We start from the raw sequence: 14,323 nt of genomic DNA on the forward strand, positions 1-14,323 counted from the left end.
TAATAGTGCAGTGTGAATGAAATATATGGTAATAAATCTTTGTATTACAAATTTGACTCCAATCTTTAATCCACGATGTTAATCTATAAATAATCAACGACATTTAAGTACATGTACTTATATGACATTTTCAACACCTGTCAGTGTACAAGAATAAATATTAGTCCCACAGAACTTAATGCATGTTCGTAAAGTCCTCCAATATCAGCCTGTGCAGTCTGCACATGCATTAAGCCACATTTTCCCAGAGCAGGGCTAATATATGATGTTATGTGAAACATGCAAGGTTAACATTTGTGAGTCAAAGAAGATAAATCTGAAGAAGAATACCCAGACGTCACGTTTGTAATGGGTAGCATGATGTTTTAGAACATCTTAGTTGAAAAGTGGAAATAACTTCTTTAATTGTTGACATAAGATGTATAAAGCTGCACACACACGCTTTCATATCATAAGGCACAATTCAAGAGTTTGAATGTTGTATGTTGAAAAGTGTACGCGAACACCTTAAAACAACTTTGTGTCTACAGACAAAGGATGCACGCACCGACAGAAAATGGTAGACAAGACTTCCATGAGGATTTCAGTACACCACCCTTTACTTTGTTACGAGGGTTATAGTAATCTGATTATACTTTATATCACTTATCACGATGTTATAGACAGTCTTGTTCAGCTGAAAAAGGGGGCATAACTGTTTTAAGGTTTAAAATTGGATATCACAAGATGCTGCTTTGAAGAAAAGGTGATGCGTCTGGTGGAAGTTTTGTAAGTATTGAATCGGCCCATTAATTTTAAATATGTCTTTCTGCAATATAAGGTCAAGGTCAAGACCAAATGGGGTCAGTTGATGTCAGTGTGCTGACTGCTGAAAGGAAGTATCAAAGCTTCTAAATACACAGTATAGATATAAAGTCATGAAAATCTAACCTTTTTCCAAAGCTGGTCACATTAAAGGTAAAACTGTGGTCAGCTGATGTGGGTTTGTTGAAAAATTCATAGAAAATATCAATGCAAGTATCAAAACTTTGTAGCATGCAGTATTAATTTTAGACGCAATGCACCCTTTTGGGTTAACCTTGTACAGACGAAAATACTGAAAGAACAGACAGGCCAATGCTATATGCCCTAGCATACGGTAAGTAGATGCTGGGGGCATATGTACATCTTAATATCATAAGAAAATATGCTTGCAAGTTGGAATGTTGTACGCTTAAAAATGTAGGGGTTTTCTACAGACAAATTCTTGTCTACAGGCCGTCCGACATTGTGTTTCATTTACATGTATTACCCCATTAACTAGTTCACCGGGAAAAATAACTATAAAACACAACAGGCATGTTAATATTTTCAATTATTATTACAGTCATAATCCAAACAATAATTAACACCATGATATTTACAAATCATAAATATTGTAATTTAACATTTAAGTATTGTTCCTACTCATAATAACACAGTAAACCATTGTGTAAAAAGCAATACATTATTGCACATACTTTTTTTAACCATTAAACAATATATATATAATGATAAAATTATGTTCAGATAATAAAATTAAAATGAAAAATTGAAATAACATTGATTTTTTCATTGTCAAGATAAACATTCTGAAAAAGTTCCATCAAGATGAAGAGTTTGTGTTGGTGGGCTCATATATCACAATAAAAAATGACTTGAATTAAAATTGAACTTAAAGACAGCTTTATGAATTTGATATAAAACTTATTTTGGCAACAAATGCCTTTTATGATTCATAATTTCCTTTTGTTTCCCAATACTTTTTGAACCAATTGTGAAAATTGATTAACAAAGTTGCACAAAACTTTGATATCTAAAATATTATACACTCAAACAAAATTTTGCTTTGATGTAATTGATTGAATAAAAAACTTCAAAACACAATCATATTTCAAATGAGTTAAACAGCCCACATACGGAACATGCGCACATTTTGATAATGAAAACAAATGAAATGTCATTTTTCTGAGTAATTCAAAAAGTGTGAAATCAACATAAATTTAGGGAAAAAAAGCATAAAATAAGTTACATAAAATAGAACGCATTTGTTTAATAAATAACCTGAATGAGTTGATCCCTTTGTTACATGATTACATTGAAATAAAAAATATTAATCACACAGAATATAAATAAAATAACATCAACAAATAAAGGCAATTAAAAAAAAGAATGTTCACAAGAATATTCTTCATTAACCAATATCAGCATTTTTAATTAACATTTTTAAAAACGGTTTCTCATAAACTTCTAGTATATAATTAACAAATACTTCATATGCAAGAATATTAATCATACTTCATATTGCTTAATCATCAATAGCATTATTATCATCGTTGTGTCCCTCAAATTTATACTGTTGCACCATCTGAGCCAATTCAGTGAGTCTGTCAGACGATGACCTTTCCTTAACAACAGCGGGCATAGCAACAGTCTCTATGGTAACAGTTGCAGTTGACATCGCAGTCCCAGCTCCTATTGGCACATTCAGCCCTAAAATGGGCCTATCTGACAAATCAGAACTAAGGCTAATAACAGAAGCTTCACTGCATGTGCTAGCGTTCGATAAGTCACTACTCGATCGAATACGATCACAATCCACAGGAGGCAAGATTTTTGGGGAGTCTATGGTTTGTTCTGTCCCTTGCACAAGGGACACAACAGGAGAGGGAGCGGGCTGTAAGGATTTCGGTGCAGTATTACCAGTGACACTTAAATTCTGACTAGAAGTACTGGCATCCTTTTGTGTTTTCTCTTTCACTGCAATGGTAAAGGCTGTTTGAGTCTCAGTTTCTTTATATAACGAATGCTTTGATCTTGTTCGACTAGCCCCTGAAGAATTAGAGTAAGGTAAGGGACTGCTATCACTATGACATCTTTTCTCTGGTGTACCACTGCGACTCCTATTTGGGGAAACTTTGTTATCAACCGTCAATGAGGTTGACCTGCCACGTTTGGATCTCATCCCATCTGAGTCGCTTCGACTAGGACTGTTAGAACTGCTGCGTGGTGGGTCCTGCTGCTTCTTAAGCTCTGCTGTCAACCTTGACTTTGTCAAACGCGCTCTCGTCAGCTGCTCTTTCTTTTTCATCAGGCTTTTCTTTGACAAATCTTCAAGAGGAATTTCCTGCGGTGGAAAGGAACTCTCCTGAGTTGTGGAATCGCGCCTATAAGCAACGTCTTTGGACGCGTTGTGAAGCGTTTGAAACGCCATCTCTGATGTTGCCTCGAGAGCGACTTCCACATCCTCTGATACGTCTTCACAGTCATCTGTCTCCCCAGCACTTTCAAGCACCTGCATTAAGTTGAAACTATTTCAATTTCAAGCCATTTAAATGTCCAGGTTTACATGATTAAATGTAACAAATTCAAGGATCGAGAGCGAAACTCTTTTATCTGCTATAGAAATGTAAAGCAGACACCAAAGTTCCATTCTCTAGTCTTCATATTAATATTATACAAACACATAAACATATCAAACATATGTGCTAAGGATTTGATAACAACATAATGTGGCATTATAAGTAATTTCTCACCAGAATTTCTGTTCCATTCTCCACATATATGGTATTTCTCCTCTGGGCCACGGCTGACTGATCATCATCATTGCTAAGGTCATGTTGCCGCAGATTTACCTCTGGCCCAGCTATGCTAACAGCTGATTGGCTTGGAGGGGGGTTCCCTGGCACAGGAACCACTCTTTGCTCAGTGGCACTGGCGGTCACACGCACTGGATGACAACGACCTGAAAGCATTAAACATGCAAGTAATACTGTCAAGAAGAGTATGACCATACTCATTACAAAAATGTAAAGCCAGATGTCTACAAATGAAACTTTTTCTATTCAAGTAATACTATCTGTACTATTTTCCTTAACCCATTTATGCCTAGCGTCTAGAAAAAAGGCCTTTGAAAACAGCGTAGACCCAGATGAGAAGCCACATCGATCATGCGCCATCTCATCAGGGTCTGCGCTGTTTGCATAAAGGAATTTATGTAAGAAATATTCTAAATATAGAAATAAATGTACTAGACATCCCTAATTTTGGAAATAAATTGATCCAATTTAAAAGGATGGGAGAATCCACTAGGCATAAATGGGTTTATCACTTATCATGTAAAAAAAGACAAGAGGGTCAAAACAGCCTTAACCTGAATTTGCAAGGAACTAAATTGTTTTTAGCAGGTAGCGTTCACAAGGTTTAACAAAATATTAAGAAATGCTTTTTAACAAGCCTTAATCATTGTCATAGTCCTCCCAGATAGCAATTTAACACAAAAACTGTCAGCAAGTTTCAAATCTGATTAAAAGACATGATTTGTAGAGAGTTCAAATGGTTTTATATTAGTCACAGAAAGAACCTGCCCATGCAGCCTCATGGCGCCATGTTTTTTAAAAGATCAGATTCATATTTCACAAATGTTTCTTTTCTTTCCTTTTGTGTTCGATATGACTTAATCATACAGTTTTTTACCCCACATGACCCATTTTTCAACAATGTGAGATATCATAGGGAGAAATTCTTTAATCTGACCTAATGATCTAGTTTCGGACCTAACATGACACAGCTATCAATTTTGCCGAAATATAACATAAACAAATGTTCTGACCAGGTTTCATGTGTGTCCTTGACCTCCCTTATTAGAAAGACAGGTTTTCACACACAAGCTGTCTCCTCATGAAAGTCATTATTATCTTATATAAGCATGTAGAATCCCAAAGTTACAGTCTGGACTAGCTTTAAAATGGCCTAATTGTACCTTCGAAATCTAATGTGACCTTGACATTTGAGGTAAGGAGAATTAAAAAAAACCCAAGAGATTGCCAAGCAATATTGTCCCCTACCGGTGAAACTCCACCATTGTCAGTAATTTTTTTTTTTCATTTATTGCCATAGCAACCAAAATTCTTGACGTAGGAACAAAATAAAATGACGTGCATACTCTCCATATTGCCATCTATCCATATTTCAAGTTTCATGAAAAAATATGAAGAACTTTTGAGGTTATCGCAGGATCTAGAAAAATGTGACAGACTGATGGACTGACTGACAGACTGACACACAGAGAGCAAACCATAAGTCCCTCCGGTTCCACCGGTAGGGGACAATAAAACACTTCTTATTGCATTTATGAAAAGTTACTTTGAAAACCCTCAATATGTGATAAAGTTATCAAAGAGAAAGGAGATTTCAAGCTGTTTTAAGGCCAAACTGACTTTTGAACTCTAAGTGTGACCTTGACCTTTGAGGTAGGGAGAATATTGAACACGAAACAGGTAGTCTTACTGTTTTTTAACAGTTGTGCATGTTTTTATCACGATCCATTGATAGATGGTTGTTCCAGGAATTATCATGCTGTATTTTAGGCATATTTGACCTTAAATCTCTAAATCTTGACATGTGAGTCAACGAGATGGGTGTTGCACTCGACATGTCGTTAAAAAATCTGGACATGTGTTCCATGTTATTAAAAAAACAATATTAATATATGGGAAAGGTTTTGCACACACAGACAGATGGACATTACAACTGTTAGCTTCCTTTAAAGGCAGAGGGGGGGGGGGGGGGGGGGGGTTATAATAACTAGAAGTGTTGAACACAAATATTCTTAGATCTTCTTATTTTGATCCTTGCATGCTGTCAAATGGATTTTTTTTCATAATGAAGAAACCTTTAAATTGGTGAGATAAATGTTCATATTAGTTTCAAATAAAACTAAAAGCTTTCACATGAAAAAAAAAATTCTCAATAAAAACAGCTTCTCTTTCTTAGGATTTACTTTCATTACAGTCTGTTATCAAATCTAAATAAATATATTATAAAATATCAAAGAAAAGATAGTTTCAATTTATTTTTAGGTATTCAGCCGGTAATCATACTAGGAAATAAAGAACATGTACTTTTTATGGGGGTGGGGGTTTGGGGCCGGGCAATTTTTTATAATATTAAGTCTACAACATCTCGGCCACACTCATGTGTTGTCTGACAGAGCATAGCTTGTGAACAAAGTAAGATAGTATGCACAATAATATTAATAATTATTAGTTAATCCTACTGACTGTGTGAGTCTTTTTGGAGGATATTTCATTATATAGCACTCGTCTTTCTAGAACTGAGCCACTTTTTGCTGATGAAGAGCCATTTAAAACTATTTTTAAAGTCAGTGGAAGATAAGGGTACATCAGATTTCAGAATTTTATCCTCCACCAATCCCCTAAATGTCAGCAAAATAAAAACTGAAGGGGATGCCATCACCTCTGATGTATTGTTTCACAATAACATTTACCGGTAATGTTTTAACAACAAGCATGTTATGATTAAACAGACTACAAACATTTAATAAAGGTCTTTTGCAATATACATATTTAATTTTAATTTATACATTGCATATTCCATTACTAAATGTGAATGACTACTGGTTATGAAAACAAATACCACTACAATAATTCTTATTTTCTTCAAGTTGCCATAAATACTATAGCAATGTGGGTGTCGCATACAGAACAGACGTTTTCATTTCTTTTTTATAATGGTTTCTAAGAAACTCAGCTTTTTTATTCATTTAAAAATCACCAAATACATCCATACAATTCCTTACATTATTCTATATAAAATAATTCACTTTCTGTAATAAAGCATAATGTTTACTTAAAAATTAACAAATAAGCCAATTTGTGTTTTTTAAGAATTTTGACAAAATGACAATAAATAATGCCAAAAAACAACAACATATTCAACAATAAAGTTGATTAGCAACAAATGTACTTCTGACAAAATAACTTCTATCATCATTTTATTTTCAACCATCGCCAATTCTCAGAATGAAGATGTTCACTTCTAAGAATCTGTAGAAATCTCCCTTTTTACAGTATTTTTCCTCTAAAAAGACCAGATTGAGTCTCTTTGAAAGTGAGAAATATTTTTCAATATCAGACTTTTATCTGTTTTGTAATAATTATGTTTGCTCATATTTCAAAATGGGGAAGCAAATTGCTTATGATTTATCTTTCCTTCAACGAATATCTGTTATTTTTCAAAGAGAGTTGTTACACTTAATGAATTTCAGGAAATGTTGACGCAAAAATGCATTACAAATACTAAATACATAATACTTGGCAACCATAACAGCATTCCATGGTAACAAAGTTGACACAGTTTCTAAAAATTAATGCCGGAAAGTAAATTTTAAGAGAAATATTTTATAAACTCCATATTAATTATTTTGTTCTTGAAATGATGGAACAAGACAGCCAACAAGAGCTGCCGAACACAGCACTCAAATATTCTTCTAATTTGATAGTAATAGGAATGTTTTTGTTAGTCAGCTAATATTATGACCACATAGACATTGAATATCTAAAGAAGTTATGAAGTGTAGAAGTAAATGTAAACTCAAAAATATATAAATTAAAACAAGAAATGTCTACGCCAAGAAATTATATTTCTTTTTTTTCTAATTAATTTTGGTGAATTGATCCTAATTTCGCCAAATTTTTGGTCCCTCTTAATTTTTGGTTGTTGTACTTTCTGACATCTCTGTTTTTAGCAAAATTGTTATTTTCAGAGACTGTAATTTTTTTTGACAAACTGATGTTTTCCATAATTAATGAATGTAAATTGTCGGACAGTTTATTTTATTATGCTATTTTATCAGAATTCTGCCCTAAAGCGCTTATCTCGTGACACTTCAATCTTGCATTTTTACAACCGGATTAACGTTATAAGAAAGAAAAAACAATGTTCTGGTGCTACTGAAGACATTGATCTAATGAAGAGATGACTTAATAAACATGTGGATATCCAGTAGAAGACCAGGTGAGTTGCAATATCGAGTAAATTAGTATTTTTACTCGGCGACTAATTAAATAAAACAATCTTTACTTCATACATTATATTGTATATATGTGTAACTGCAGTATACATTTTCTTGTGTACATGAAGATTATCTTGCCCCCTTGGTGCAAAGAGGTACCAAGTCACATTGAAATTAGAAGGCACACGGTACAGGTACCAAGTCACATTGAAATTAGAAGGCACACGGTACAGGTACCAAGTCACATTGAAATTAGAAGGCACACGGTACCAAGTCACATTGAAATTAGAAGGCACACGGTACCAAGTCACATTGAAATTAGAAGGCATACGGTACCAAGTCACATTGAAATTAGAAGGCACACGGTACCAAGTCACATTGAAATTAGAAGGCACACCGTACATTTTTGCACCAATGGGGCCACTTTTTACTCTCATTTCATTTTTTAGCTCTCAGCCCATATGTTAAGTAAACATTATATAAGTGAAAGCAATATTGTTGCTTCGCCCCCAAAAAAATCCATCCAACAACTTATTTTGTTAATTTTTTTAACCTTTCTGACAACTCACCAGGTATGGGTGTGGACCGTGTGAATGTCCCATGACTCACTGCCTCGGCAGGCATGTCTAGGAGACGCTCGATCATCTGCATCTTCTGCTGTCTGGCCTTCATGCGCCCCTTTGTGAGACGCTGGCGGGCTGCCATGCACCGAATGTGGTCATCAAAAATGAACCTGAGGACAGGAGTTATGAAACTATTGAAGGGAAAGTTTCATCATATGGAGTATATTTGAGACGTAGCATAGAAATTTTTTATAGGAATACATGATTTTATAGGAATAAATGTATTGTAGATATAAGAAATTTACCTAATAGTGCAAATGATAAACCAATTTTATAATGAAGAATGCGACCAGACAAAACAAAAATAAGTCGCAATTCATAACGGACAAAAACACGCAATTAGAACTTCCCACGTAGCGAACGTAAAAGGTAGAGAAACATGACTCGAAAATACATAAAAACAATAAATAAGAATGTAAGACGAGGAGAAGCGACATTCCGATATGACTTCTAGTAGTATATGCAAATTGGATTTGTCAACTCAAACAGAAACCCGCGCGTACAGTGACATAAAGTCCACCTGGATAATATGTCATCTGTCCAAGAACAGCGCAAGTCACATACTTTAGGGAATATAAGGCAGTGACAGGCGTCGGTCATGTGGTCACATACTTTAGGGAATATAAGGCAGTGACAGGCCTGGGTCATGTGGTCACATACTTTAGGGACTATAAGGCAGTGACAGGTGTGGGTCATGTGGTCACATACTTTAGGGAATATAAGGCAGTGACAGGTGTGGGTCATGTGGTCACATACTTTAGGGAATATAAGGATGTGACAGGCGTGGGTCATGTGGTCACATACTTTAGGGACTATAAGGCAGTGACAGGCGTGGGTCATGTGGTCACATACTTTAGGGACTATAAGGCAGTGACAGGCGTGGGTCATGTGGTCACATACTTTAGGGACTATAAGGCAGTGACAGGCGTGGGTCATGTGGTCACATACTTTAGGGAATATAAGGCAGTGACAGGCATGGGTCATGTGGTCACATACTTTAGGGAATATAAGGCAGTGACAGGCGTGGGTCATGTGGTCACATACTTTAGGGAATATAAGGCAGTGACAGGCGTGGGTCATGTGGTCACATACTTTAGGGACTATAAGGCAGTGACAGGCGTGAGTCATGTGGTCACATACTTTAGGGAATATAAGGCAGTGACAGGCGTGGGTCATGTGGTCACATACTTTAGGGACTATAAGGCAGTGACAGGCGTGGGTCATGTGGTCACATACTTTAGGGACTATAAGGCAGTGACAGGCGTGGGTCATGTGGTCACATACTTTAGGGACTATAAGGCAGTGACAGGCGTGGGTCATGTGGTAACAAGCACTTAACGAATATAGTATATATAGCGTATCAAAAATGAGTATAGGAGATCGGACTTCCCTTTAGGATAAATCTTTGCTTTTCTTTCTTTAGTTTTGTTTTAAATTTATTAGATAATTATATTATTGTGAATAAAGAACTTTAACTTTAATACTCTGACTTGTGGTTGATACTACGGGACATATTTTCAAAAAAATATCCGCAGTATTTATCTCAAAACAGAATGTTTAATTAACATAAATTTTGAATAAATCAATAAGCTTCGTCTGTTTTGATTACTGAACATAATTATAAAGCAAAAAATATGTAATTTGATGTTAAATGGATACAATATAAATGCTCGAGTTAATGAAGTTCTCAAGAAATCCATATGTCAATACTGAGAAGGGACAAATATTCTATAAAATGGTAAACCATGCAAGTTCTATAATTGTACAAAATAAAAACTATAATGATTCAATATTGTCAATGATTTGCTCCTTTCAATACGTCGCTGCATTGAGTTGTATAAAACTTCCACCAGTTATTGGGGGCATCTTTTCATGTTGTTTTTTGCTTGGGACCACACACATACTTGAGTTATCAAGCTGGAATCATAACTAGTAATTTCATATTGAAGTGATATCAATTTTGACATTTAAGTGATTTAGTTCAGATTTTTATGCTATCAAAGCTAGATTAAACAAGATATGTGTTTGTCAGAAACACTATGTTCCCTTTTGCGCTGCTTTGAAGCTATATATTTGACCTTTGACCTAGAAGGATGACCTTGACCTTTCACTACTCAATGTGCAGCTCCATGAGATGTACATGCATGCCAAATATCAAGTTGCTATCTTCAATATTGCAAAAGTATTCATTAAATGAGTGCTTTTATCCCATATATTTTACCTTTGACCTTGAAGGATGACCTTGATCTTTCACCACTCAAAATGTGCAGCTCCATGAGATACACATGCATGCCAAATATCAAGTTGCGTTCTTGAATATTGCAAAAGTTATTGCAAACGTTAAAGTTGGGGCAAACAAACAAACAAACAAACACACAAACCAACAGACTGGGCAAAAACAATATGTCCCCCACTATAGTGGTGGGGGACATAAAAATGTTGTTCTTTAATTGTTTTCTTGACCATTCCAAGGTGCAAATTTTTAATTATTTTAGGCTAATAGTTAGATTTCTGTTATGAAACAAGAGATGTGTTTGTCAGAAACACAATTCCCCCTACTGTGCCGCTTTGATTTGTGTTTTTTACCTTTGACCTTGGAGGATGACCTTGGCCTTGACCTTTCAGCATTCAAAATGTGCAGCTTCATGAGATACACATGCATGCCAAATATCAAGTTGCTATCTGAAGGGACATAGAAGTTATGAGCATTTTTCGAAACCTAAACGCGAAACCTAAACGCAAAGTGTGACGGAAGGACAGACAGACAGTCCGATCACTATATGCCCTCCTTTGGGGGCATAAAAAGAAGATATGAAGAAAAATTTCTCTCAAGATAAGAGTTTGTGTAGTTTTATTGTTTGTTATTTTGATAGATATGTCAACGCTTAACTTAACATCAAAATATTAAAAATAATTGTTTTAAAGAACAGGTAAATTCTGAGCTTTAAAAAAATGATTCTCCACTTACAACAACTGTTAGCGTCACATAAAGGCTGTTTTAAACCTCTTTATGTTTGTGCTAAGGCTGCAGGCTTTTAACGTAACTCTGACAACTCATACAGCCATATGAGACCAATCAATGTCATTATTTTTAAGTCCACATAATTTAAATAATTTTCGAATCAAACTTAAACATTCAAATTTTTATAATAAGGATGGCAAGTTATAATCAAGTATTCATATAATGCAAACATTCTAATAACCATTAAACATTCTAATAATCATTGAATATTCAATTGAACAAATATGATTTCTTTATCACCAAATGTTATCGTGTATATTGTACAAATAAATAAAAACAAGCAAATTTGTTGAATTGATATCCCCCGCCAATATGCTTCTGGACACAAAAGTTTTATATTTGACACAAACAAAGAAACTCCGTTATAAACAGATGGTGTACAATGCCATTTGGCGTGCATTATCCTCTTATCCATATAAATACTCATACCAAGTTTCAATGAAGTCCGCAAAAGCACTTCCAAGATATGGCTCTGGACACAAAAAAGCATTTTTTTCAAGATACAAAGGGCCATAACTCCGGTATTAACAGATGGTGTACAATGCCATTTGGCGTGCATCATCCTTTTATCCATATATATATACTCATACCAAGTTTCAATGAAATCCCCAAGAACACTTCCGAGATATGGCTCCGGACACAAAAGTGCCGGACGGACGGAAGGACGGACGGACGGACAACGCCAAAACAATATACCCTAATATAATCCTTGATGCAAGGTATGCATCATTGATCATTTGCTTCAAGAAATCGTCCAAAAAAAACTTTCAAGTACTAATTCTACTAAATAAATGGACTTGATATTACATGTACATATTATATCAATTATTTGTCTACCGGTATTCATGTTTTAAAAAAAAAATGGGCATAATGATGAAATGTTTATAGTCAGAACTTCAAACAACTAAAATAACTATCCTACTGAACTAATACAGAAATTCACAATTATTGTTTGATAACCGATATTTTTTTGTGTGAATGCCCCCAGACAATGGTGCTATAAGGAACAAAAGGATTCTTCGAACAGATCACTGGAAAGGCTTAAAAAAAAAGTTTTTATCTCTGTGCAATATTGAGGTCATGTCACTTTAACCCAATAGCTTATTCAAATGACATCAACCATGCATTCATTGTTAACCCTTAACCACCTTGAAACAAGGTACTGTTCAATGTGGTATAAAGCTTTGACATTGCATGACAGGTACTCAAATTAACCTTGTTAAACATTGAAAATCAGCAATGGGCTGTTCAATGGGAAATCTTGCACAATGAATGTGCATAAACTATTGTCCCAGATAAGGCCATTCTGCTTTTATTGTTTGTTAACTGTTAGTCTCATTTTTAACCTGAACACCGTTTCATCCAAAAAACACAAGTGTTTCAAAAAATAAAACCGATTCATGTTAATAGTATAATTTTAGAAAAAGCTTAGCCAAAGTTTACAAACAGAAAAACACATAAACGTCGAATGAAATATATCTTAAGTAATATTTAGTTATTATACTGTGATATTACAAATACTGTAATATTTGTTATTGATCATACTAATTTTTATAGCAAATAAACAATTTGACTTGAACTTAGTAATATATATGAAGAAACAAAGTTTATACACTATTATGAACTATGTTTTGTCTGTCGCATTCTTCATATATAATTTCATCCAGATGCAATACTATTATACAAAAGATTAAGATTTAAACCCTTTCAGCGCTGGAACCGAATTTAAAAGGCCTTAGCAAACAGTTTGGATCCAGATGAGACGCCACAGAACAAGGCGTCTCATCTGGATCCAAACTGTTTGCTATTCCGATAGTATTGTTTGAAAAAAATCGAAGAAATTGCTAATTTAAGAAATTCAGCAGACGACATTTTAGCAGACAACAAATTTCCCAGCATGCAAAGAGTTAATAGCAGATGATGCAAACTGTTGTCATGTTTATTACTTTTTCCTCGTAACATGCATATCCTACATTAAAATAGGAAAACATAAGGCTGTTTATAACATTTATAACATTAATAAAATTGTATCAACTGATAACATCCTGATCGAAAATGATGTAGGATTTGCTAAAAAATGTATTATTCAATGTGCAACAAACAGTTAAGCTGAATAGCTAACACACAATTCAATGACACTTATTTATCCAAAAGGATAAACAGGAGCATAATATAACAATAAACCATACAAACTTAAAGTTTCATTGATCTTGGTGTATTTCGGAAAACTGGCAAACCATTTAAAACATGGAGCATGGAGTGCTGCAGGATATAACATATGCCCCACAATAAAAGCTTATTAGGTGTGGGAGAGGATGTGAGGCAGGGGGGGGGGGGGGGAGTGTTGCCTTCATACCTCATATTATAGTCAAGATATGCCCATGATAAAATTTCAGCATGAACATTCTCAAGGGCAATTACTGTGAAATTATGAAAGCTGGAGACTTCTTGAGTTCCCATTATTGAAATGTATCTACCTGTACCTATGAATTCCCAAGTTGTTTGCAAGATATAACCTCCTTAACAAGGGCTGTTTGTAAAACATGCATGCCCCCCATATGGGCTCTCCGTTGTAGTGACAGCCATTGTGTGAATATGTTTTTTGTCACTGTGACCTAGACCTTTGACCCAGTGACCTGAAAATCAATATGGGTCATCTGCCAATCATGATCAATGTACCTATGAAGTTTCATGATCCTAGCAATAAGCGTTCTTGAGTTATCATCCGGAAACCATTTTACTATTTCGGGTCACCGTAACCTTGACCTTTGACCTAGTGACCTGAAAATCAATAGGGGTCATCTGCCAGTCATGATCAATCTACCTATCAAGTTTCATGATCCT

At 34.9% G+C, this 14,323-nt stretch overlaps 1 protein-coding gene across 6 annotated transcripts in view; it reads right to left on the reverse strand.

The window, feature by feature from the left end:
• Positions 1 to 1,337: 1,337 nt before the first annotated feature.
• Positions 1,338 to 14,323, reverse strand: part of LOC127866891 (protein CLEC16A-like) — an 85,366-nt gene continuing 72,380 nt past the window's right edge. For all 6 annotated transcript variants that reach the window (XM_052407735.1, XM_052407734.1, XM_052407733.1 and 3 more), the window contains 3 exons: positions 8,404 to 8,567; positions 3,555 to 3,763; positions 1,338 to 3,313 (listed from right to left, as the gene is read on the reverse strand). In XM_052407735.1, the coding sequence (XP_052263695.1) occupies positions 2,327 to 3,313; positions 3,555 to 3,763; positions 8,404 to 8,567 (1,360 nt within the window). In that variant the 3' untranslated portion in view covers positions 1,338 to 2,326. The remainder of the gene's footprint in view (positions 3,314 to 3,554; positions 3,764 to 8,403; positions 8,568 to 14,323) is intronic.

Source organism: Dreissena polymorpha, chromosome 2 (assembly GCF_020536995.1).
Source record: "Dreissena polymorpha isolate Duluth1 chromosome 2, UMN_Dpol_1.0, whole genome shotgun sequence".
NCBI lineage: Eukaryota > Metazoa > Mollusca > Bivalvia > Myida > Dreissenidae > Dreissena > Dreissena polymorpha.